The 26507-nt window shown below is 37.7% G+C and overlaps 4 protein-coding genes across 7 annotated transcripts in view; 2 read left to right on the forward strand and 2 right to left on the reverse strand.

Moving 5' to 3' along the window:
- Positions 1-13124, reverse strand: part of LOC144631091 (myosin-IIIb-like) — a 45169-nt gene extending 32045 nt beyond the window's left edge. Inside the window, exons 1-13 of one of the 3 annotated variants that reach the window (XM_078489468.1) lie at positions 12877-13124; positions 8452-8747; positions 6734-6838; positions 5881-5980; positions 4556-4778; positions 3971-4036; positions 3633-3723; positions 2106-2206; positions 1602-1689; positions 1300-1416; positions 702-806; positions 164-247; positions 19-54 (exon numbers count right to left, since the gene is read on the reverse strand). In XM_078489468.1, coding sequence (XP_078345594.1) covers positions 19-54; positions 164-247; positions 702-806; positions 1300-1416; positions 1602-1689; positions 2106-2206; positions 3633-3723; positions 3971-4036; positions 4556-4778; positions 5881-5980; positions 6734-6838; positions 8452-8747; positions 12877-12973 — 1509 coding nt within the window. In that variant the 5' untranslated portion in view covers positions 12974-13124. Of the gene's footprint in view, positions 1-18; positions 55-163; positions 248-701; positions 807-1299; positions 1417-1601; positions 1690-2105; positions 2207-3632; positions 3724-3970; positions 4037-4555; positions 4779-5880; positions 5981-6733; positions 6839-8451; positions 8748-8846; positions 9220-12201; positions 12328-12876 lie in introns of those variants that run through there. The other 2 variants (XM_078489470.1, XM_078489469.1) reach the window with 2 other exon arrangements.
- A 1760-nt stretch (positions 13125-14884) lies between these two features.
- On the forward strand, positions 14885-17247 carry LOC144629534 (uncharacterized). Its single transcript, XM_078487763.1, has 3 exons — positions 14885-15052; positions 16046-16255; positions 16835-17247. Exons 1-3 carry the CDS (start codon positions 14975-14977, stop codon positions 16859-16861), a joined length of 315 nt encoding a protein of 104 aa, XP_078343889.1. The 5' UTR covers positions 14885-14974; the 3' UTR covers positions 16862-17247.
- A 314-nt stretch (positions 17248-17561) lies between these two features.
- LOC144629533 (death-associated protein 1 homolog) lies at positions 17562-20022 on the reverse strand. Its single transcript, XM_078487762.1, has 3 exons — positions 19882-20022; positions 19651-19759; positions 17562-18812 (listed from the first exon to the last, which is right to left on the reverse strand). The coding sequence occupies exons 1-3, from the start codon at positions 19937-19939 to the stop codon at positions 18638-18640; spliced, it is 342 nt and encodes a 113-aa protein (XP_078343888.1). The 5' UTR covers positions 19940-20022; the 3' UTR covers positions 17562-18637.
- A 170-nt stretch (positions 20023-20192) lies between these two features.
- The window catches only part of LOC144631097 (uncharacterized), a 56723-nt gene continuing 50408 nt past the window's right edge, over positions 20193-26507 (forward strand). For both annotated transcript variants that reach the window (XM_078489477.1, XM_078489476.1), the window contains exons 1-4: positions 20193-21170; positions 22545-23137; positions 24542-24797; positions 26098-26296. In XM_078489477.1, coding sequence (XP_078345603.1) covers positions 20398-21170; positions 22545-23137; positions 24542-24797; positions 26098-26296 — 1821 coding nt within the window. In that variant the 5' untranslated portion in view covers positions 20193-20397. The remainder of the gene's footprint in view (positions 21171-22544; positions 23138-24541; positions 24798-26097; positions 26297-26507) is intronic.

A 26507-nucleotide genomic window follows, 5' to 3' on the forward strand; every position in this document is an offset into this window, starting at 1 on the left:
GCCTTGTGCATCACTCACCTGAAGAATCTTTTCTTCTAATGTTCTGTTCCCAGCCTAATTAAAAGGGTTAAATGCAAATTAATTCCTTGTTAAATCCAACTGTCTCACAGTTTCATAGGAATAGAGTACAGATTGAAAACGTGACTATAGCAACCATACACACCTTTCCAAGTTCAGCCAAATGTCGCACTAGATAGTCTGCTGACACTGTTTTTCCAGCTCCACTTTCACCACTAATCAAGCAACACTGAAAAAGAATAATTTAAAAAATAATTTAATAATTTAATTGTAAAAGCTGATGGAGTTACCCTGTTGAAATAAAGGCTTATTACTAAAATGGAAATTCATTTAATATAATCGTTAGTTCCTCTGTTATGCCCCCAGGAGCTCATTAAACTTAGTTCTCACAATGGGGAAACTTGTCATAAAGAGCTGGGGGAGTGGGTAATAAAGAGATGCGCATATAAATAGAGGAATTCGTGCAATAGAATTTTTTAGGCTGCAACCTTCAACAAGTACCCATACTTACAGAACTTCAGAGAGGTATTGCAAGAGTAAACTATCTTGGCCTGGAACACAACAAAACCAAACTTGCTCAATCTATCTTGATGAACATTGCTATCCTTCACTCATTGCTGCAAAAGTTTACATGTACACAACATGACTGTACTACATAAAGTAGCATTTCTGACATGTCCTACCTGAGGGTTCTTATTATGGATCATTGCCTGATGCGTCATGTCAGCTACCATGAAAATGTGAGGTGGTAGATCACTCTTGTGTGAGTTTTTGTACAATTTCGAATGCTACAAAGCAAAGAAAAAAGCATGTCATTATATTAATGGTACACTAAAGCTAAAAGACTAGTGTTAAGTCCTACATCAATATACATCATAGTTAATGTAGGGAAATGGTTAGGAAGCCCAACAAACATCAAAGGAGCAAACAAAGAGGCCAAGATTTATGTTGGAAGGTGCACGACCCTGCACATCTTTTGTTTTGCGCTCATACACTATGCATGAATTACGTAATCGCAATGTTTTTATTGGTTAGTTACATGTAACCACCTATTGTATTTTGTCAGGTTTTGTGCAGGGTCAACCCCCAAAATAGCGAACAAAAACATACAACAAAGACCTTTGTCGGGATTCCTAACCATTTCCCTCTATTAACTATGCATACATTCATATGAGCCTGCATGGCTGGCAAAAATAGCGAAAAAAGGAAACTACAGTCATGTGACCCAGCCCAGGTCCCATATTCCATGAAATAAGTAACTAAAGAAAAATTCAGACTTACTTCAGGTCCATACAAGTTTAGAGTCTTCAGTGGATTGACGGCAATTAGGATGTCACCAATGTATGTGTAGATTTGATTGTTCATGTATCTTTCCAGGAGGTGACTCAGGATAATGTCCTGTATACACAAGAAAAAGAAGCAGAAAATTAACCTTAGTCATGGTTTTAACATGGGAATAATAAGTTCTAAAATTGGGACAATTCTTGATGTACACTGAAGTACTTTCTATTTTAATTACCAAAATGTAAACAATTATTTAATATTAAAACCTGTACAGAATGCATGCATGCATGCGTGCGTACCTCTGTCAGACTTCCCAGTTCTGCTAAGTTGTCAACTTGGAGCATCTGTTTGTTGCGTTGTGGATTTTTCTTTTGCACAGCTAAAGGACTAAAAAGTAATAATTAAAAGATTACTAGATTACTTTTCTGACAAGGTTGATTTATTAAATACAACATTACTTCTAACGGTGAAAAAAAAAATATATTTTATTATTATAATGCACCATTTTTAAGGATTAAAATTATATTCCATTTTATAAAAGGTCTCTGTGGTTTTGTTAGCCTGTGTACAGCCGTCCCGCTCATCATCCTGAAATAAACTTAAAACCAATAACAGCTATCAACTACATATCATCAAACGTTTTGACACAGGTGTGCATATTATACTGTAAATTATACCATGCAAATTATACTGTGTTTAAAAAAATCGTTTTGATGAATGTAGTCATTTCTCATTATTAATTCATAAGCTAAGGTTTTTAATTACAGCAGCCATACTATCTTGTGATTATATTTTACACAAACCTTGACAAATCCTCTTGTTCCTTCTCGTTGCTGGCTTCGTCCATAATGCCGTCTCGTCCCTGGTACTGATTGTCCATCAAATTCATCAACTTTCTCCGAAGCTGAAACATTTTTATACCGTCGATTTAGAAAACAAAGACTGTATTTCTTAGGCTCTTCTTGCTACCAATGTGTTTGAAGTTCTTGGATGCCCAAACACAATAAGGAATTAAACATTTTTCATGCTAAAGCATAACATTTAGTTTTGATAGGACTGCTATAGAGCTTTCAGATATCATGATAGATGTACTATGAGTAGCCACAACTACAGCACAATTCAACATCATCAATTTTTACAAACTTAGTTGTTGAAAATAACACTTATCAGTTATTTTAAGTCTACACAAATGAATTTGTCATTAAAAATTAATTTAATTTTACTGATATTAAGTTACCACATCTAGGTGTAGTTATGATATATATGTTGCAGTTAATTTTTGATCTTGGTTAATTTTTTATTTCAAGTACTAGTACTGGTAGTTATTTTTTTTTCCTTACTAGTTTTTTTAAAGTAGGTTAATGAGTAGAAAAAGTACAACAGGGAGTACTTACACCTCCTCTCCTTTGATGTCTCTTAATCCACCCCCACCATCACCACCACCACCATTCTTACTAACCCTCCCTTACTATCCGCTATTTATAACCCACCCATTAATTTTTGCGCGCGCTCATTGGACAAAATGCATCACATGGTACAAAATCATGGTACAAAATCAGCGAATATACCCCGCCCGATTTGATATCCGTCGCCCGATTTTGTAATCAGCCACAAAGCAAATGAATGAAGTCACCTTATTTAGTTCTAACTTTTAATGAAATCAGAGAGTTAAAAATAACGTAAACCAATCAACTTACATCTGTTTCAACCACAGTTACGCCAGTTTTATTACATGTACTTAGGTTTTTTCCTATAAATTTACTGGCGATGAAACGCGTTGTAGAAATAAGCCGAAGGGTTATAAAATAAATAAACCCCTTTCTGCCTTGCTGGTGTATTGGAGGATAATGCCTTTGGCTGAAAGATTTGTCCTCAAAATTTCACAGTTGCGCTTGAGGCTTCGCTTCTGGGCCAACTGTTCATTTTTCGACAATCTTTCAGCTTCGGGCATTATCCTCCAATATACCAGCCGCCTGAAGGGGTTTATTTACTAATTATCCCCCTTCCAAAAGTACTATCATCTAATTTTTCTTTTCTTTTTACTAACCTGCACTAGATTTGAACTCTCCACCCCCTTATCAACTTTGCTACATAGGAAACGTTGGGTAAACCACTATTTTTTTTAAAAGTATATGACTTCAACTTATATTACCCTAAACCTAACCTTATTATTTACCTCATATTGAAATCAACTAGTTAGAAATAAAAAATTAATTGAGATCAAAAATTAAGTGCAACATATACCGGTAGTACATCAGACTAATTTTTGTTTCCCTTAGAGGTTTGAGAAATCACACTTTTTAACTATATTGAATTAAATATTAACTTACAGCGTCTCTTTTCTGTGGAACCCACTGGACAAATACATGATGTAACATATCACTTGCATGAGCTCTTGACTCAAAATCTTTTATCAGACATCTATAACAATGAAAGGTTATATGTTTAAGAAAAAGGTATTCACTATTTATTAAAGTAAGGTTCAGTTTCAAGTACATGTATGTTTATCGGTACTTATTAAAAAATATTTAAAATACTTCTTAAATCCTGCGTGGCTCTTCAAAATTTCATGTAACAAATATTAACAGAAGTGAGAGCAATTAAAACAAATATGTCAAGTGACTAAAATTATTTAAGATTGATAAAGATCACTGCTTTAATTTCTTACTTTGCAATAAAATCCCTGTACTCGTGAGACCATCTCTCTGGATTTTTCATTGATGGTGACTTGCTCCTGAAGAAAGAAATAATATTATGATTATGATCAATAATGATGATGATGATGATGATGATGATGATGATGAAGAAGAAGAAATACGCCCGAGTGATAAATGATTGTTTGCTAAGACTGACAACATGTTATTGTGTAGTACTCTATCATGAAGCTTCTAATTTTTACAGAGCTTGCCTAATTTTTATACATCTAATGCTAATAAATATTTTTGATGTTTAAATATTTAAATCATTATAATAATTATAATTTTATAATTATTATTTATTAGCATCTTGACCCAAACATGTTTTATAACCTTTGACATCCAAAGATTTAGTGACAATTTAATTTAATAACCATTTAGCAAGTTATTTCCATTCATTTACTAGCGTTGTGGTGATTTTAAGTTACTTCCAAGCGGCGTTAATTTAATTTAATCACTAACTTTAAATAACCTTAATTCTCATAAAATCACTAAATTTGCTTAATTTAAGTTGTTGCATAAAAAATCTTGACCTAAAGCTAGTGACGTGCTCTTACCTTGGAATTTTAAAAAGTGCCCTCATGGGATGTTGATCAGACAATGGTGTAACACCATCAGCCAGTTCAATAGCAGTAATTCCCAGTGACCAGATGTCGCAGCGAACGTCATAGCTGTAGTCTAGCTGCTGTTCACAGGCTATCACTTCTGGGGCCATCCAAAATGGAGTGCCCACCGAGGAGTTCCGTCTCATTAGAATGTTTGCAAGCTCTGCTGACACACCTGCAGAGAAATCGGAAAAGTGGAATTTTAGAGCAACCTTTATGTAATTTTGTTTGTAGTGTGTTATTGGGATAGTTTGCTTCCTCTATCAATTTAACTGAGTCATTAATTGTAATTATTGATGGTTTAGTCCAGGAGAGATGAAACAAGTCATGATTATTGGCATACTCTGGGTACGATGTATTAAAATAATCATGATAGATGACTGCTGTCAAGCTTGATTGATTAATTGAGTGATAGATTGATTGATTAGTAATGAGATTGATTAATTGATTTATTAATCTACATTTTGTATAGAATATGATAAACTGTACATTGATTGACTGACTGACTGACTGACTGACTGACTGACTGACTGAACGACTGACTGACTAACTGACTAAATGAATGATTGATTGATTGAATGGTATTAGTAAAGGAATTGATTAACTGATTTTTATTGATCCACATTTGTATAGATTGACTGACTGATTGATTCTTAACTAAATGATTGACTGACTGACTGACTGACTGATCTGATTTACTGACTGACTGACTGACTGACTGACTGACTGACTGATTTGATTTACTGACTGACTGACTGACTGACTGACTGACTGGCTGGCTGACTGACTGACTGACTGACTGACTGACTGACTGGCTGACTGACTGACTGACTGACTGACTGACTGACTGACTGACTGACTGGCTTACTGAGTGACTGACTGACTGACTGGCTGACTGAGTGACTGACTGACTGACTGACTGGCTGACTGACTGACTGACTGAGTGGCTGACTGAGTGACTGACTGACTGACTGACTGACTGGCTGACTGACTGACTGACTGACGGACTGACGGACTGACGGACTGACTGCATGACTGATCTGATTTACTGACTCATTGACTCACTGACTGATTAAATGATTGATTGATTGATTGATTGATTGATTGATTGATTGATTGATTGATTGACTGATTGATTAATTGATTGGTTTATTGCTTTCTCACTTATGACCTGACTGATCCACCCACCCAACCAGGCCAGCCATGGACTGACCTTAAGTTACTGGAGAATTAGTGTGTTGTTGTTAGCTAAGAGTTAATCTAGAGTCATTACTAACCAAAGTCAATTAATCTGATTTCTGCACTATTTGTTAACATGACATTAGGTCCTTTAATGTCTCTGTGCATTACATTGTGCCTGTGGAGATGCTCAATTCCCTGAAAATAAAAATAATTAGATGAATTTTTTTTTTACATAATGTGATATTGTGTTGTTCCAGAAAATATCCATACCCCTCCCATGGAAAGTTTTTAGTTTGAATTCCCCCCACCCCTCTGGAAATTCCAGTTAAGCCCCATACTTTCCTTTAACAATTTTGGCTTTTGAGACCCCTCCCCCACCCCCTCAGAATTTCCAATGACCTTCATGAGGTGGGTATGGATATTTTTTCAGGAACTACACATTATCACAACAGCTACTAATAAAGTCAGATTCACGATGCAGAAATCATCCAATACCCACATTTATTTACGAAAAATATAATTTGCATATGATCAGTTGCTGACACCTTTCACCTAACAGAGGTTGGCTACAGACCTTTCTCGCATTTCACTTCAGTGTGTATAAACAATAGCACCAGAATGAGTTAAGGGTCGGCATTTTCATACATTTCTTGTATTTTTGTCCAACCTAGCCTCGACTTGCTGCCATTGTTCGTTGGAATGTGGCAAAGGTCTACTGATTGGCAAACTCCTAATTTGATTGGCTTCATAGGTGTCTGTTATTGATTCTACTAGCCTAACAGAAAAGATCCACTAGCCCTGCACAATCAAACAGGAGTTTTTGCGCTCTATCGTTATCTAGATTTTGAATATAATATAGTAAGCATTTAACACTGCAACTCTAAGCAAAATATATAACATTGCATGATATTATATGTAATTTAAATAACTGCTCAATGTAGTTGTTACCTTGAGTGTTTCGTAAAGGATGTAGGCAATTAGATCTTCTTCCAGATATTTCCCTTTCTTCCTTAAACTCTTCACAAGGTTTGTCACTGATCCACCGCGGCAAAGCTGAGGACAATTAAAACACAGCTATGTTATTATGCTGTACTCGCATGAAAACAGTCTCACTCTTAGTTATTGTAAGCCACAGGAAGGGGAGGGGTAAGGTTCGGGTAAAGTCCGCTGTCAAGCCATGTAGCTCATCATGCTGGAGCATATCCCGCTTTTCGAAAAAAAAAATATCCTGGTTTCTGTAGCATTAGGCGGCTAGGAGTATTTCTACATTCCCCTGGATGGGATGCTAGTCCATCGTAGGGTTACCCCCCCCCAGCAGTAAATTTGCCGATACCCATTTAGTGGAGGGGGACAGGGGGGGGGGGGAGCCCAGGAGAAAAGGTGTGGGAAGTGGGAAAAGATAAGGCGGGAAGTGGGATTCCTTAAGTGGCAGGAACTGCAGTGGGAGAAAACAAGTAAAATTACACAACATTTTGTTATATTTTGCAATAGATAGGGACAAAGAGGAGAGAACTGCTATGGAAAGGGATGGGAGGCAGCAGGAGTAAACGGCACCAGAGCAGGAGGTTCAGACCCCCCTGTCCCCCTCCTCCATTACTTTCATAGTGAGAGGCACTATGAAAGTAAAGTGTCTTTCCTAAGAACACAAAACACAGCAAAGCTTGCTAAAAGTTTCTAAAACTTGAGGTATTCAATTCAGCTCCTGATTCGAATGACATTTCTGTTATAGTAATTTCTGTTTTGGACCAGGGACCATGGAGCATTTTTCCTTGAGACACTTGAAGTAGGGGGCTTTAGAGACTCTACTCTTAGTAAGTCTTTATTTTTTTGGAAATATTGGGGGGGCTGAGCCCCCCGCCCCAGCCCTCTGGCTCCGCAGTCCCTGTGGACTGAATTTAGCATGCAATTTAAAGTGTCAAATTTTGTCAGAACTGGAAATTGCTTGATAACACATTTTCCCCTATAGTATGAAGCTATTTCCACGTATAAAAGTAAATTAAATATTCTTTCCAGCAAAAAATGTCAGCTATATGTTATTTTGTCAATATTTTTACACCTGTTCCGGAGTTTGTTATTTTTTAATACACATCTTGGACAAATTGAGAGTTTTTACTGTGATGTTCTGTAAAAACGAAATAGGCTTGGGCCGCGAAATTTGACAGTTTTTCACAATATGATAAGATCTATATTTGTCTCGTGGGTTCACAAACATTATGACGTATGCAAACAGGAAAACCGATATAAACAAACTTTCTTAACAACTTTTATAAAGCTTTCAAGTGCAGTCATCTGTAAAGTCTTCCAAAGAATTCAACAGATCTAGAAAGAACTAATTATAATGCGGGACTAACGGCATTCTCACGATAATTAAGAGCTTATTTTTTTAATATGACTATATTTTCATTCACCGTCCGCTAATTAAGGCAATATTTTCTTTAGTAATTACTGATTTGTTGTTCAAGAAACGTAAGTCTTAACGTAGTTTGGAAAATTGTTAAAACCGACAGTTTGATCGAATCGATGCGTACGCTAGCGTCGTTTGCAAATCGAGAGTGTTCTTTCTAATTTTGTTCTTGATGACATAATTCAACCTGTGAAAGATAAAGAATTTAATTCACAATAAATGCTATCTTTAAAAGAGATCTGAAACACAACAATATACCAACCTCCATAACCAGCCATAGTTGGTCGTGTCTTTTTGTGTCCACGTTTATAAAAGCTCCATGAAATCCAGCAATGTTTGGATGTGTAGAATACTTTGTTAAAATCTCAAGCTCGGGTAGAACCTCTTCGATCTTCTCATGAATGGAGTCGATGACCTTCGCCGCGGCAATTTCGCCGGTTATTTTGTTGCGCGCCTTGTAAACCTCGCCGTATGTCCCTTCTCCAATGCTTTCCACCAATTCCCAATCGCTCGGTGGTCCAAGTCCTTTCAGGCTATCTGCTCGCTTGCCCATCATAGCTACAGATTCATAGAAACAGATAAATTAAGACATGATTAACTTAAATCGGCTTCAAAATTACAAATAATTGGTTTACAAACAAGCGTTCCTAATCTCACCATAGAGTTGCTCTTCGCGCGAAAATGAATATCCCAACATCATGATAGATTGTTAGAACTTCGCAAAGTTACCCACAAAAATTGTTGTTTCCTTCAAAAATGGTTATCGCACGGGTACAGTTTGTAAAATATCTTCGTCCATCTTAAAATATCCCGTAGTTCACAGCTGCGTTCGAAGCTTTCGATAATGCACTTCTCCATGCAACACTGACGATTGTATCATGCATGCTTCATTGCCAATTACGCACATTGTGGGTCTATTTTTGAACAATTCAGAACTGCAGTTGCCCGTAGCATCATTGTTCAGATCACTTAAAAAATAAAGACGAAAGATCTATAAATGCTCCGAGCTCAAAAATATTGAAATGTTCAGGATGTTATTGGTCGGTCTGCGGTCGGTCTGCTATTTTCGCGGCATCTGGTCCGTTTTGAACTAGTACCCAGGCTCTTTTGAAAAACTCGAGCTTTCTCGATGAGGTTGTGTGTAAAATAACGATTGTTTGATTTTTGTTGATTTCTGTTGTTGTTCAGTGCTTAGCTTTTCATTTCTCAAATTCTGCTTCTGTAACACAAAGATGAAAGTTACCAGTAGGAAAACGATTTCAAAATCCGGAAATTAGCCAGCCCGTTTGTCCCGTGTTTTGCCCTCCCTCCTCCCTCCCCCTCACCCCACTTGATCACGAGTCCTTGATCCTGCCAACTTCCAATAATATTACATCTCACAAATGAAAAAAAAAAAATGATGGAAAATTCTGTGTTAAATATAGAGGAGCACAACTATGGAATAGTCTACCAGATAATCTAAGAAATCAAAAATCTTATAATAACTCTTTTAAGAATTTGATTAAGAAATATATACAGCATAATTAAAGTTTATAAATTAGAAATACATTAATCTGTAATATTCTAGGACAAAAGAAAACTTGTAAATGCGCCATTGATTGTAACTATATTTATTAGTAATTTGAAAGTGGGGGTCTTCTTTGAAAAGCTCTATTGAGCTTGCTAAGATCTCCCGCAACTGATTGTAATAATAAGACGTTGTTACCAATGATGGGCAAATAAAGTTGCAATTACCGAAAAATATCAAAACGTCCTTAAGCCGATATATTGGTCTTAATGGAGAGTAACGCGACAATCAGTCGAGAAATTTTAGTTTATTTTTTCAGCTTCGAACGACAATAAACCTGATACGTATTTCTTCTGAGAACAACAGTAAAATTAAACCTGATAAATGTTTCTGCCGCCGCGAGAAAGGGGGAGAGGGGGTCCTATTCGTTTGCTCTATACTGCAGTTTTACTCAGTTACACACAAGAAAATCTGCAAATTTCCTGTATCATGCACATATTATATGTCCCCCTACAGTCTGCCATTAATTATATTTTTTGAAGCGCGCACCCATATTGATCGCAGTCAATATTACCTTTTATTTTGGTTGGCTTCCCTCATCCGGAAAATTGCAACATTAACAGAGCGATGTAATCTAAGCCATCTCGGTAGTTTAAACTTTAAACAACCAAAGAATACAGAACTGGAAACCATGTAATTTTTTTTTTTAATTTGGTAAACGCAATGGCCAGCACGCTTGCCGTGACAAATTTCCGTGGGGGGGGGGGGGGGGGGGGACTTCCGGGAACAAGCTACCTTGAAAATAGTCACCTTCTCTGGTCGCTTACAGCAATAACGGAAATTCAGGTCAGTTTTGTAAGAGTAAATTAAAGTTAACGCATAGCTGTGGGAACTAATAGAGTAAACGTGCTTTTGTCAGCACGAGGCAGATGGCTTGCTGAACTTTGAGAACGATCTAGCGAAACTAGGGCCACCTTTTAAAGTTGTTAGCAGGGGGTCATATAAATACAAAGTCATAAATATATTTTAAATCGAAAAAATCTCAAAATAACACTTTACAAAGGTAGGAAAACGATAGGAATTTAACACGAACGACAAACTTCAATTGAGGCTAAATTTATTTTAAACTGGACCCGTGTTAAAATGTGTGGAATATTTTATAAGGCGCGCGCAAACCAGGGCACATTAATTGTTTCCTAAACTTGTTTATTTAAAGCGCAAACTAGGAAACGTCTTCAATGGAAACAAAATGTTTCTGAAAAAAATCAGAGACATTTTATTTTGTTGTTTCGACAACGATGTTTCGTCGTTTGAGGGTCCTTTGGACGAATGCAGTTCAAGTTCGGTAGTTTCAACTTATTTGATTCGAACCTCAAACTGTTTATGAAAATCGGTTTCACAATCAGAATCCGCTCGTACCCGATCTTACGATATGCATGGTTGTAGGTCGAAATTCTTGATATTATATTCATGAGATCTTGAATTAAAAGTTATTGAGTCATTTTACCAAAATAGCTCCAATTTATCATATTTATCATGAAAGCTTATATTATTTTTCAACGCTGCAAAATTTCGATAAGTCATTTAAGGTGTTTCCATGAAACTTTTCCCATATATTACATGGATAAGCACAATCATTTTTTGTAAAGTTTCAAAAGAAACCACTAATCACCCGCCGAAAAAAGCGACACCTAAAAGTAACAATAAAACTCCATGACTGTTTAAAAAAATAATAATTATTGAAATATCGATCAGCGCTACGCTAAGGATACGCCGATAGTAAACAATCTCAAACTTGAACTGCGGTAACGAGAGATTGAAGACCGGGTAAAAATGTCAGCTATAGCAAAGAGGACAAACAAAGATTCGTTAAAATTTACTCACGACTAAAAAGAAATATCTCTTTAGGTTATTATGCTTACATATGTTAATTTACATGTTTTTTATGTTGTTTACAGTACACATTTCAGCTCTTCAAAAGTAGTGACCCCTTGCCGTGTTAGAAACGGTATAATCCCGAACTACAGTAAATAGTCACATTATTAAACCTTTATAAAGTATTTAATCCTTTGCTTGTTGCTTTATAGTATAAATTTTTTAAGTTTTCTTTGCCGTGAAACCAATTTAAAGCCTGACCTTGCAAAGTGACAAGGAGACGCAAGCTTTCAAATGAGGAAATATAAATCGTTTTTAAACTTATGTTAAATTGATAAACAGAATCGCTCAAGTTTTAGTACGCAAGTTGTCAAAAGAAGTCACAAGTCAACAAGTTGGAAAGTTGCGTCTCCTTGCACTTTTTGCAGCTCGGTTTGACAAGTAATTGAAAAATAAGGGTGCCCAAGCATGTTTATGAGAAGCGACATCGTTACACAGCGGTGGGGTCGCTGAAAGTTAAAAAAAATACCGTACGATCTCAAAAAAAAAAATCGGCTGCAGCCCGCTCAAGCGCTGGAAAAAAGTCTGCAGTACAATTTGTTACTTCTATATCTTCTAATAATTCCTTACCTCCAATTAAATTCAGCGACATTGCAGCCAGGCGCTTTACAAAGCAGTTTTCTAATAAATACTTGTCGTTTGCATCTTATCCTGACTTTCGCATTCTTGTGAAATAGTTCACTTCGCCGATGAATCACCGTTGGGGGTCTCGTATGATCACCGCGAAATAAATAGTTTTACCGAACTACGAAACAAGTGTTAAACTTATCTTGCTGCGTTAAAGAAAATATATTTTTGCGTAATAAATATTTCATGTGCATATCTGGTCTCGATTTCGTCGAACTGAATTAATGTAGTTTTGAATTTCATTTATGTCGAAAATTTCAATGCGGACCCGTTAAGTTTAATAATTTAATGGTTCTGTAAAGTGTCGGTTGCGACTTGTTGTTTGGTAAAGAACTGAAACTTGAGAATTTTTATACACTAAAGAAAGAAGAAATAACTACAAATTTAACTACTCTTAAGACTAGACGGCTAGATTTTTTAGAACGAAAACTATTTTAAACGAGTGAGAGTTTTATTAATTCTTTGGGGAAAAAAACCATTTCGACTCAGTGACTTTAGATGTAAAGCTACGTCACAAAGTGTAAACAAAAGTCGGCCCAAGTTTAGCCTGAAACATGGGAAATTTATGCTACATTTAAGAAGTAAAAAAAGTAAGTATTAGTAATAAAAAGCGCTTACGTTTTTTAGGAGATTTTCCCTTTCCGTTGGATGTAGCTCCATCATTTTCCATTCGTTTCAAGCTGTCTTGCTTGTACTTGTTTACACGTTTCGGCATTGCCAGACAATCTTTTGAAAACTTCTAAGAACGCAAACGTGTTATAAAGGATTTCATTGAAATAAATTTGCGAGTTTGTGCCAGTTCGCTTATTAGATTAAAGCTGTTAGAACCTACATGATTGCTAGAAAATATGTCTTAGCGACTTACAACTCTCAATTGTGAAATGTCGTGTGTTTAGGCCGACATACTGTCTGTAATTATTATTCACCTCTAAGACACAGTTCGAATTAATTCATCACAATTATTTCACCGACCAACCATCAGGTCAAAAACTTTGAAACATCATCTATAATTTACCGCGTTTAAAAAGGAAGGTGATTAAACTTTATTTGTAATATCAGTTGCTATAGAATTTAAGGTAGCTAGAAAGAGCGGCATGCACGTAGTTTAGTAAATATATAAATTTTAAATTGAAAAAGAAATGCGTCAAAGTAAGGCTGGGTGCAAAAATAAATACATCCAATTTTCAATGGTATTCCCATGATGTTATGTTGGCGCTATGATCGTAAACTTGTCCTTGTCACGTTTCCAACATGACCAGGTGAAAAAAAATCGGTGGCAAGAGTAGACGTCGAGTATTTTTAGTAAGAATCTAAAATAAAAGAGGGAAATTTAAGGTAAACTAATTTTGACGGACCTTGTAAAAGAAAACTTTTATTAGTCTCTTAGATGTTAGAACTATTAGAACTTTGAACCTGAGTACATTTGTAAAGTTTTCTTTTTTTAGCATATGTGTTGCGGTTTAATTTTGCCCTAGGTCAATTTGGCATTTTCCTTTGTTCTACGTTAATATATGATAATGAATACAAGAAAATGCCAAACCGTACCAAGGGTAAAATTGAGCCACAAGAAGCTTCATTTTACCACTGGGTCAAACTTCAAGTCGACCCTATATAATTTACTAAGCTCGAACAATCAACAACCTTCTCCAACTTTACTTATTTTTCCTCAATTTTTACGAAATCAAGACGGCGATTGCCGTCTGTAATTAGTGCTTCCCCCTGTAAAATTAATGTAACCGACCTATATCTGGACACTTGCCGAAGGCTAATGGCAGTAATGGCTACTGAACATTGTGATGCATTTGAACAACCACAATTTAACGTGCTTTTAGCCTATATTATAATTACAAATTAAACAACTCTAATAAGGACGCCCTTTAGTAATCGGTAATTCACCTTAATTAAGTCTTTTCTCCGTGCGTCAGCGCAGAAGTCAGATTTCATCTTGAAAGACCTGACCTTGGAATCATCTCTGCTACTGTATTCAGTTGAACTTTCAAGAAGAACTAAATCTGACACAGACCAAGAATTCGAAGTTACTTGTAAAAACAATTATCCTACATGAGTTTTTCCTGATATAGCGTTCGTCGTAATATGTACACTTTATCTTTGATAACCAGTCTTACTAGATAAAAAAGACTAGCTTCTGAAAACATTTTTAGAAAATGGACCAATTTCGCCGGCAATTCGGAGCGCCTATCATATACATTATAGTCGGGGACAGTTCGAAAGTTTATCTTATCAGGCTGTTTAAGCAAGAATTAAGAAATGACCGATTCCTTTTTTAAGAAATAAAGCCAACAAATTTAAAAACGACAACCAATCAGGTAGGTGAAGTCTGAAGGGCATCGTGGGCCAAAGATGTTCCGCTCGATCTGTAGTCCAGCGCGCGAACTTCAAAAGAAACTTTCACCAGAAGCCTATCAGGTCGCACATACAGCCTTTTTGTCTGCGCGGTACTCTCCTAGGGGAAGGGAGGGGAAAAATTCGAACACCTCAAGTTGAGTATAAGTTCACCTGATCTTTTTCGCGCGCGGTAGTGGCCTTCATTTGGCGCGTAAATCTGCGTGCATTCCTTGCATACCGACATCTATTGTGACGTCACTTCGAGACAGCATATATAACTCGATCAAGAGCTAAAGTTGAGCAACTCATTGTTGTTTTGCGTTCTTTGCGCATTGGTTCCTACAAAGTTCGTGTTTTAGCCTTTTGTACCATGTCTCAGCTACATCAAGAAGCTTTAAGAAGACAACATGTTGTTGATAAGCGAAATGTTAATGATTTGCCATGGTTGGTAAGTAAAGGACGATGAAAATACGAGATGTGTTAACGTGAACGCGTTCGATCTGCTTTGTCCCATCAAAGGATGTGATAATGGACATAATGGGAAATCAAGCACGACCTTTGCACCAAAACATTCGTAGAGAAGACATTGAAACTATACCCTAGCTTCTCTACGAGATGATTTTGTCGTGTTTTGTTTTGCAGAACAGATTTGAATGGTTTGTACTGCATATTAGACCATATTCCCTTGCAATTTTGTATTCAAACCTTTTCTTTCATACAGGCCTTTTGGCTGCGTGGAGAATTCGAATAATATTTTATTGTTTGTTTGTGTCTCGGCTGCAAAGATTAAGCACGTTTATTAAGGATTAAGTTTAATTGTTGTTGGAACTGTCTGACTTGCTTGTGCATGAATCATTAGGTTTATAGATCATTGCAGTTGACCTATTACATGCTAGCTAAAATATATAATTTTATGGATTATATTTACGTCACCGACTGACATCCCGGGGTATCTACACTGATGTAATCGAACATTCGGTGATCAGACCCAATGGAACACCAATCGTTAGATTGGGTTTGGTAGTAGAACATAATCAAACTCACAATAAAATTTTGTCAATCGAGCACAATCGAATGTTCGATTATCAGACGGTCGACAACAATTGAACATTTGATTACCGAACTTTCAGGCGTCAAGAGATGCATTTTGAACAAAATGGAACCAGTTTGCGTTCGATGTTGTTCGATTGGTTTGCTTGGTTTGATAATTGAACTCATAGCAAATTAGATGGTCAATTTTGTTCGATAAATTTACCGAACCCAATTTAATTGAATTTTGGTTCAATTTTGTTCCATTAGCTACATACATGTAAGATACATGAAAGAACCCCCCCCCCCCCCCCTGCGCCTCTAACGAACACCTCTATAATACGGACACTTTCCTATTATGGACACCAGGTCTGACAAGGGTACTTGTTTCATTGCTTTTTTACCCATTCAGTTGCAGAAAGATGGAAGCAGTCAAAGCAAGCGGAATTCCAGTCAGGGCTTGAGAAGTACCCACAGTAGCAGCACTCCCACGCACTTATTACACAGTGGTTTAGCTGTGCGTACCAGTTCTGGCTCCAGAAGCAAAGAAATCATGATCACTGACCCTTACTTGGATGCACTAACAAAGGAAACTAAAGCAAGAACCCGGAATAGATTTTCAGTAAGTCCTGACCAAGATACTGGTGCTTCAACAGAGTAGGGGGGTTAGATAAAAGACAAAAATTTATAATTGGGTAAAGAGAAATGGTGTATGAAAAGATTGAAGCAGTGGCCAGGGCCTTCACCAGACATTTGCCATAGACGAGGCACGATCTTGCTTCGGAGTTCTGGGGGCATGCCCTTCAGAAAGTTTTGAATTCTAGAAGCTCTGAAAGTCTAGCCTGTGTACAGCTGTCCCACTCCCCTTAAAAAAATCAGGGAGTCTCCGATTTTTTTGAGGGGAGCGGGACGGCTGTACACAGGCTAGAAATTTACAAGTTCGTACGCAAAACCAAGGCTAGGTGGTAAAAATTGCTAGACTGACATAAACATGCACAAGGGCTATCGACACCCCTCAGCGAGTCAATGAGCATCCTTTTCATATTGGAGTCCCTACCCCACTCCCCTAGCCAGGATAAACCTCTGGAAGTGTGGAGTGGGCCATTTTTGCCAAAGTGCAGACTAAGCTTTACATGGTGTATGGACAAAGTGTTTTAACAGTTATTTATAACGTGTGTTGTAATTTGTTTTATAATTTCAGTCGACAGACTACATGATGCAGTGGTAAGGGACGTGAAGAACAGAAACTGTTAACTTTGCCAGTGAAAGTGGAAATTACAGCAGTTGCTTTTTCTTTATGATAACATCACCTTTTTAATAGCACTTGCTTTTAGGACTTTCTATCCATTGTAAATTGTCTAAATCCATTGGAGTATTTTAAAATTTTTGTGATGGCTCTCAACAATAGTCCAGTGGTTGCTTTTTGCTGACCACTTTTTAATATATGTACAAAGATTTTGATTTTTTATTCTCTCCAAAATGGATGAAACCTTGTATTTTCAGTTTAATGTCATATGTAAAGTCTGCTAGAAATTGTAAACAAATGAACCTTATGCTAACTAGTTTATTTATATTTTATTTTGCAAGACTAAAATAAAAATATTTGTATTTCTACTGCAGTTTAAAACCTTTCCTCTCCCACTTAAGGCCATTCAAACCCCAATTGTAAAGTAGTTTTTAAATAAAAAACCTTCCCCAGTCAAGGGGTTGAAAAAAAAAACAGAATATTTCTAGCTTGCCCTTGAGAAAGCAGCCCTCAATTTTTCCTTGCCTGGGGCTGTTGCATTCTTCTCCAAGTAAAGTTTTTGGTATGATTTTTTTTTTTATTCTTTTTAATATCACTGATCTTGACTTAAGTTTACTCATCATCTTGGCCAATGAAAAAGCAAAGAACTTTTATTGTTAGCAAAAAATTCAATTCACAAGGCAACAACAATATTTTTTGTTTTATTTTTTGTGTTCTCAACATCTTTACAACAACTCAATATTCCATACAGAGGGAAGCCAAAAGTGACATTATAACAACAACTGAAAGTACCAGTACATCAAAATGTGTTTTTTGTAAAACTTACGGCATGACAGGGGAGGATATAAAATCAGTATTTCATACTGTGCTTTTAAAGCATTGTGAAAGACAGTAAGGTGCGGCAAGCCTAACATGGGCTGTTTGAGCAATGGCATTCATGCCAATTGAATCAAGTCTTCCCAAAATTATTTAATTTAATGACCTGAAAATTTATCTCATCAATGTCCCGAAAAATTATGCCTTCCCAAAAATTCACTTATGCCTGATTTATTAACATTTTGTAGACAAGAAACTTGAAAGTGACAAATTATCAGTCCAAAATGATAAATGAAAAACTTATTTGTAAGGTTAGGTTACTGAAATCAAAAATTGCTTTCCTTGAATTGTTTCCATGCACACCATATAATCACTACCTTATTCCAGCAACTCCCCAAAATTCCCAGAAAAAATCAGCACCACTCCTGGAACAGCCTTTGCTAGGTTTGCACACCCCATAAGAATTGTGAATTTTTTTTCATCTATTTTTTTTCTTTCTTCATAGAGTGACTTGCATTCAAACTCTCTAGAGAGAATCTTTTGTCTTTTGTGACTCAATAAACTAAAACATTCTCAGTTAACACCTTTAAACACCTCAAAGTAAACACCTCAGTTAACACCTTTATCACCATATTTGTTAGTCTTACAAGAAAACTCTCAACCCTAAAGATGAAATACTGGCCTAAACAGTTCTAAAAAAACACTTGTTTTCTGTTAGTTGCAACTAACTTTTTCACTGGTACTGTTATTGAAGATATTTAAAGAAACAAGACAATATTCTTGAAAGACATTAATTAATTACCACATCAGACTTAGCTTTAACTATTTATCCTATGGATACACAAAACAAACCTATAACTAACTACAAGGAAGGAATCTTTTGTTTTATGTTGTGTGAAGTCAAGGAACCACTGTTCAATTTCAGATTTAATTTTAAAATATCTACTGCTTCCTTGGTTGTTGAATAACCTTTGCTGCTGACTTGGCCCCGCCACCTGGTGGTCTTTTCTCATGTTGCGGCACAGGCTTCTCATGAGCCACCTTAACAGCTTCTGCTTTGAAGTCAGCATTTCCCTTTGTTAGCACTCCTGACACAACAACTTTCTGATCCGAGGCCCTGAATAGAACAGAGACGAGCATCCAAACTTTAATATTTATTACTCCAATAATTTAAGTTAGTATATACCACACAAGTAAATAGTGCTTTTTGCGCACACTGATTGGTTAACTCGGAGGTCATTAGCAAAGTACTATTCACCTCCTAGCAGCTAAAGAGAAACAAACTGCCTTTGTTTGTCGCTTTGTTTACCGAAAGTGATGTTAAAGACCGCTAGTTATTCAACTTGTGTGGGATATATGAGGTAAATATCCACCACAAAGTGAACATAGAATGCAATATTATGGTCACTAAGAAATTGGCCCCATTTTGATTTGACTGTTTCTCTACAAAAGTGGTCAGGTCCTACCAATTTTCTCTGTCGTGTTTATGTGCCTATAATATGGTGTTTTATGAACTGCTTTTGAATAAAAGTTTGCAAATTGCACTTGCCTAAAAGGCTTAAAATGTATAAATATACGTGCAAACTTTCTTCCATCCAAAACTGTAGGGTGAAAAAGTTTAGAAAATTTGTTACATACGTAATTAGTGGTCACACAACGTAACAATTACATTTCTAACAATTGTCACGCAAAGAAACATGGCACGTGGAAACCGTGAGTGCGCGCGCGTAAAATTTCACGAAACAGTGCACGACCTTTGAAATTCCTTTTCACAGACAAAAAGTGTAACTTAAAAATAGCAGACACACTTGACATAGTATGAGAAAATTGTACAATTATTTATTGTTTATCATGTACAAGGTACAGTTTCTCAAACCTCGGTACACGTATGCGCGTACATGCATTCAAAATCGCCAAGTTTTGTACACGAAAGCGTTTCATTTGTGTTCACTTACTTTTCCTTTGGCTCAGCAAATTCTTCGTCTTCAGCTTTTTCTTCCGGTGTGGGGGCTGGATGCTGTGGCTGATGGTGTTTTGAAGTTATTCTCATCCCCCCTGCTTTAACTGCGAAAAAACAAAAATAAATAAAAAACCACATTCATGTTTTGAATCCAAAATGTGGTTTCAACTTCGTGTCTGGCGCACGACTTCTAAACTTTGATAAATTGAAATTTTTCCTCACAAACCTGCCGGCGGGTGCCCAGCTTTTAATTCTTTATCTTTATCCTTTGGAGGTGAAGACATAGTGAAGAGAAGAAAATTCAATTCGGCGATTATAACTTAGTTGCGCAAATTTCTCGAACCCTAAAGTTTCCAGCTGAGCTAAGTCACGAGGGATCTGATACGAGCTTGTGATTGGTCAATTCTGTCCATGTGATCAGAAGAAAGAATAATAAGAGAAACTCGCGAGGCAAAAACCTTGCATTTCAAAATTTTGCATGTTTTAGGGTTTTCTTAACGCTTTTTACCATGCTTTTCTAACTGAGTTAAAGCAAACCATGAGAAAATACTCCTCGATTTGCTCGACGCTTGATGAAGTGTAAGCTACACCCTCCCCTCCCACGAGAAAAAGTTTACAAGTTCCGGTCCTCTCGCATGAAAGGGAAGGGGAAACGAGAAACGCCTGGCAGAAACGTTTCCTTTTCCATTCATCTTCAATGCGACGTTTTATTTTTAGCATTTGAAGATCTTCACGAGCTAGGATGTGGCTAAACAAAGACTTCACCTTATTTATTTATCTTACAAACGCTATGTTTTTGGTTAATTATGTTTCCTGTGCTAAGTCGAAAAAAAGCTCATCTGCATCTTCCACGTCAAATCTCTTGGACAAAGAAAGCCAACAGTGGTCGAAGGCCTCTTGCAAAAGCACCAAAAAAGATCATATTATGAAATTAAGAGCCAAGAAATCCACGGATCAGCTGATGTCATGTCTTATAAAGGCTTTACAGTCATCAAATGATGCCTTTCTTTGGAGCGTTTTAGGAGAATCCTTTCAGGCATTTCCAGACAAGACCAAAGCTGCAAAAACTTGTTTCAAGGAAGCGTCAAAACACGGAGGAAAAATATCCAAGTTTATACAGAAGTGGCATTTTATTGGACCATTTGGTATTGGCAAGGCAGAGGTAGATGGTGATCCTCTGGAGGAGTGGGGTGGGGTGAAGAATGTATCAAAGTATAGATGGGATAAGAAGTTCGTTCTGTACTCTGAGCTGGTAGCTCAAGGAGAGATAAAATGGATGGAAATAAGTCAACACACAGCTGCCGAGCCAGTAGCTATTGCACCTCCTGTAAACTGGAATGAGCTGGTGATGTCGTTACAATCGATGGGTATAACTGAATGGCAGGGGTGGGCCCTGGGGGATTTCTTTGTCAATGAAGATGATGCAACAGTACTTGTTCAATGTCTTGGAGTTCACACTGTATATATTGATGATTCAGTCATGACGGGAGATGTGTACAGAAGAGATCTGTTCTGGTAAGATAATTCTACTCAAATAATGTGCAGCTCCAGAGAATATCCATACCCACCCCATGGAAGGTCATTGGAAATTCAGAGGGGCTGGAGGGTCCAAAAGCCAAACTTTTTTACAGAAGGTATTGGGCTTAACTGGAATTTCCAAAGGGGTAGGAGGATTTGAACCAAAAAACCCTCCATGGGAGGGGTATGGATATTTTTGGAACAATACAAATATGCAAAAAAGTAAAAAATATTGGCAACATGTACCTGTCTTAATCTCCTGACCATTCACTGCTTTAGAAAAAGGGGAAAACAAAGATGGGAGTCAAAACAAAAGATGAGAAGCAATTTTGTCCCCAGTGTAACAGTCCCACAAGCTGCTACAAGTAGAGACTTGTCTATGAGCAGTTTTCTTCCATTTTCTTATATGGCAAATATATAATATGTGTTGTGGTTTTAATTTATCTTTGGATAAAATTTTTAAAACCAGTTTGATTTTGATTTTTCATTGTCTCAAATTCATTATCATAATCTGAAACAAAAGGAAGTTAAAATCAAACTGGTTTGAAAAATTTTAAACCAATGATAAATTTCAACCACAAGTTACATATGCAAGGAAAAAAATAACACAGCCAAAAGGTAGATATTTGTCAAAAACTTCAGGCTGACAGGTATTGCTAGCTTGATATTCAAACTAGTGCCGTTCTTTGATATAGAGCACACTCAACTCGGGCAGTGACTTATACTTGAAACATTATTTATGCTACCTAACTTTGATCAGAGGCCCTTACTCAGCAGTAAGTTGGACTTTGAGTGCCATACCCCAATTTATTACACGACTAAGGCGGTCCGAGGGCCAATAACTAAATCAGCCAATCAGATTACTTTATTTCCAGTCCCGCGAGGGCCGATATTTTCCAAGTATCGGACCGGGTTTTGTCCCGGATGATCCCGCGCTAATTCCCGGGCGATTTAGCGCAAGATTTTGGCAAGATTTTTTTTTTGCAAAACATTTTCCGAGTTTTTATTGCTTTGAAAATGAAATGACCCGGCTTACACAGAAATATATATAACTTCTTTAGCGCGTAAAAGTTTTGCCGCACATTGTTTTCCACGACATCTACTAGGTGGCAATTCTCACTACACAAAGTTTCCAGTCGTGTAATTAATCTCTTATTAACCAAGCTTGCTCGGGACCGTACTGGGCGAATATTGGCCCTCTGTCTTTTTTGTACGGACCTCGCTGCGCTCGATCCATACTGTCAAGACCTCGGGCCAATATTCGCCCAGTACGGCCCTCGCGCGTGGTTAATAAGATATATATACTGTTATAGAGCTGTTAAATGAATTTTTATGAACGCTGACAAGCTGCTTTAATTTGTTTAATTCCAGGTCATCTGTTCAACTGTCTCGTGGAATTCATACCCTGCAGCTCCGCCTCAGATCCAAGGGATCCTTTGCATTCACTTGCAACATAAAACTTCTTGACACAAAACAAACTTTCCAAGTTTTATCTCCTACATATTTACCTGATCTGGTGGATGGAAAACTGTTCTCGACATTTATATCTCTTCCTATCAGCAACCTGCATAGCTCTCATTGGCTCAAAGTAACCAAAGTTTCTGCCATTAAAGAGCAGTCTTCCAGTGTTCGGTTCTCTGTAAAGCTGACTGCACAAGACAAAGCTTTTGCAATAGCTCCTGGGCAAGTCCGACCAATAAAAATCACACTGGAGTACAAAAATGGAAAGGAACAACTTTTCGACAATGGTATCTGTTCTGATGTAAAGTTGGTATTTAAAATAAGCACCAATAAAGGACCAGATCAAAAGTTTGCGATAAATCTCAGATGTCGCAAAGGTAGTGAATCGTTTGTGTTTACTTTTCTTGATCATGATGCTTCAGTTCAGCATGGAGCAGCCATTGCTCCACTAACAGCTTGTTCTTCTGGAATCTGTCCTGTTTTGCTGACACTTCATGGAACAAGTAGGTACAAGTCCAATGAAGCTAATGTGTGTATAATTACAAAGCTTTTAATACAGTCGAACCCCTATTAAGCTGCCACTCTTGGGGAAATGGTAAGTGGCCTCTTAATAGAGGTAAAAAGGTAAAGTCTGCTTCGAGCCTAGTGGCCCATACAGGCCAGAGCTTATCCCGGTTTCCGTAGCAAGCTACTGAGAGTATTGCTACACCCCCCTGGATGGGATGCTAGTCCATCGCAGGGTTACCCCCCAGCAGTAAATTTGCCGGTACCCATTTATACACCTGGGTGGAGAGAGGCACTGTGAGAGTAAAGTATCTTGCCCAAGAACACAACGCAGCGCCCCGGCCAGGCCTCGAACCCGGGCCGTTTGACTCGGAGGCGAGCGCGCTAACCATTTGGCCACCGCGCCTCCCACCCTCTTAACAGAGGTTGGCTGCTTAATAGGGGTTCATCAAAGATTAGCATAAGGTGTGGTAGAAACTTCACATTATTGCCAGGAAATCAAAAGGTCATCACTTAGCTTCAGTGACAATGAAATTATGTCAAGATGATAATAAGCGTGTATTTGAAAGTTTTATATAAGTTGTCACTTCCTATGTCAGATTCTTATCTGTCATTAGCTTATTGAAAAAAAGGCCAAACTACATGTGTTAAATTCTTGGTTGCGGCTTAATAGAGGTAAAAACAAAAGATGAATCTTCTTTGGAATGGCCAAAAGGTGGTCGTGGCCACTAAATAAGGGTTTTATTTCCAGTATTATACTGGCAATACTTTCAGGACTTTGATAACAGCCTAAAAAGGGGGTGGCCGCTTTATAGGGGTTCGACTGCATAGATTGATTATTGACTTGTGTAGGTTTAGCGTCAGAGTAAACTGCCATGATAAATTAAAAGAAAAGACTGTCTAGTAATTATTTAAGTGTATGTATTCAGCACTGCTGTGTTTATCAAGGGCACTGTAAACAAACAAATAAAATCAAAAATTATAATTATTAGAATCCTTTTAACTGGTAGGAGGCTAACCATTTAGGCTAAATTACCAGCCTTTGTTTGGGAAATGAGTCTGCGCTCCTCTTTTGAACATCAAGATCGGACTCAAAAGAGCAGCGGAAATTGAGCCTACTGACCAGTTGGCTATTGACAAAGCCAAGATGTGGAGTTGAACTTGAGAGTTATGAGAACAAATTCAGCTAGTGGCAGGGTTGAGGATTTAAACATGCATGGGACCTCTCGATTTCAAATCCAGTGTTCTAAACCTCTCTGCCCCACTGCCTTCCCATACTTATCAGCAGACCCCTCACTTTCCAATGATCTTGCCAATAAATATCAAAGTTGATAGCTAATAGCTCGTTCACTTCAGCTGAGTGTGTACTGTTATTAAAAGTAATATTGCACGTTGCATTTTAGCCGTGCCTCCTCAGAACCAGGCCGACAGTTACAAGCGGATGGAGAATGGAAAGTGGGTGTTTGGTGTTGACCACCTCTGGCTTGTGGCACCAACCAGACATGGAGCTCACAACTGGGAGGGACCTGGAGAACTGACAGCAATGATGGCCTTAAGGAGCTTTGCCAAGTTTACAAAAGATGCTCCTTGGATTGGGCCCCAAGCTGATGAGGACCGAGTTGTCTTTGCTGGGCATTCTATGGGTGGTCATGGAGCATGGTAAGACATTTTCTGTTTTGTTTTCTTTGATTATGGTTAGTGTACTGGACAACAGATTGTGCGGTCCCGGCTCGTGCCCGGACCTGGGTCATTATGATTGTATTCTTGGACAAGACACTTTACTTTCACAATGCTTCTCTTCACCCAGGTGTATAATGGGTACCAACAAATTTAATGCTTGGGAGTAACCCTGCGATGGACTAGCATCCCATCTAGGAGGAGTGGGGGGAGTAGAAAAACTCCTTGTCACTTCATGCTACAGAAACAGGGATAAGCTCCAGCCTGATGGGCCACTAGGCCCATTTGTTTTACACTAAATAATTATTTTTTCCCTTAAAAAATTGCTGACTGTGCAGAGTTTCTGTTTCAATTTTTGCCTTTACTTCCTAACTTTTATCTGTTGATTTAGAAATCACCTGATATTCCTTAGTTGCCTGCATTGTAGGAATACACTGTATCTGTTATGTGGGTATGGGGGGATATGGTATGTGGAAATTGGGAGTGAGGAAGTGGGAATTCTGCTGGAGGCTAGAGAAGAGAGGGGAGGAACTTGGATTCCTAAACTGGCAATAACTGGGCACAGAAATTGGATTTTTTTTGCAAGATTGTGTAAAAGTTTGCAATAGAAATAGGACAAACAGATTGAACCACTAAGAAAGGGCTGGACCCAGTAGTAAAAGGTACAGGAAGCAGGAAGTTTAGACACCCTCCCCCCTCCCCCATCGGTATCATGACATTGCAAGTGCCATTGGCAGATACAAGTGTTAGGATCCTTTTGTGTATCAATCAACATGGCTGCCTGATAAATAGTGGTCGATTTCAAAACACTTTTTGAATTACCGTAATGATTCGATTAAGCGCCCTCCTTCCAATAAGCGCCCCCATTCTAATAAGCGTCTCCATTCTTACAAGCGCCCCCATTCTAATAAGCGCCCCTATCGTGGATAACTGTCCCTACTGAAGTCATTGACCTGACGACATCGAATAGATAAAATCATGAACATTCACCGTACCGTACAGGTATATATTTACTGCTAAAATGAACAATTCTTTTAAAAGTAACAGAACTTTCAACAATTTGTTAACTGTTACAGTTTCTGTTATTGTTAGTTATTTTAATATTTATTTAAGTTTTGTTTTGAACATTATTGGCTGTTTCTCAAAAAATTAAATAAGTGCCCTGTCCCGAATAAACCCCCTGTCTCGAATAAGCGCCCTCCCTTGAGGTGCCAAAAGTAAATAAGTGCCCGGACGCTAAATCAAATCATTACGGTACCGTTATTACATGCTTCTTTATCAGGCAGCTTGGTACCCACTACCCAGACCACGCCCTAGCTCTGGTGTCAGCAGCTGGTTGGATCAAGAAGGAAGATTATGGTGAATCCAACCTGTTCTTTCGTCATGATATCAGCACCAGTCACACTTCTCCAGCTGTTAAGGGTATTTTGGAGGCGTGTACTGCGGAAAATGATGCAGACAAACACGTATCAAATTTACATGTAAGATGTTTGTGACATTTCTATTTTGTTTGAGATTGTAATTTAAACACCCCACTGACCATCTTGTAATAAACAAACCGTCACACCCTGGGGTGACATCCACACACTTAAACATTTAAAAACTACATGTTTTGTTATTTAAAGCATGTTGCACAGTACCACATGAAAGTGCTACTCAATAGATTTCATATCAATGGTCACACACTAGGGT

The sequence above is a fragment of the Oculina patagonica genome, chromosome 11 (assembly GCF_052425735.1).
Source record: "Oculina patagonica isolate OP01 chromosome 11, crgOcupat, whole genome shotgun sequence".
Lineage (NCBI taxonomy): Eukaryota > Metazoa > Cnidaria > Anthozoa > Scleractinia > Oculinidae > Oculina > Oculina patagonica.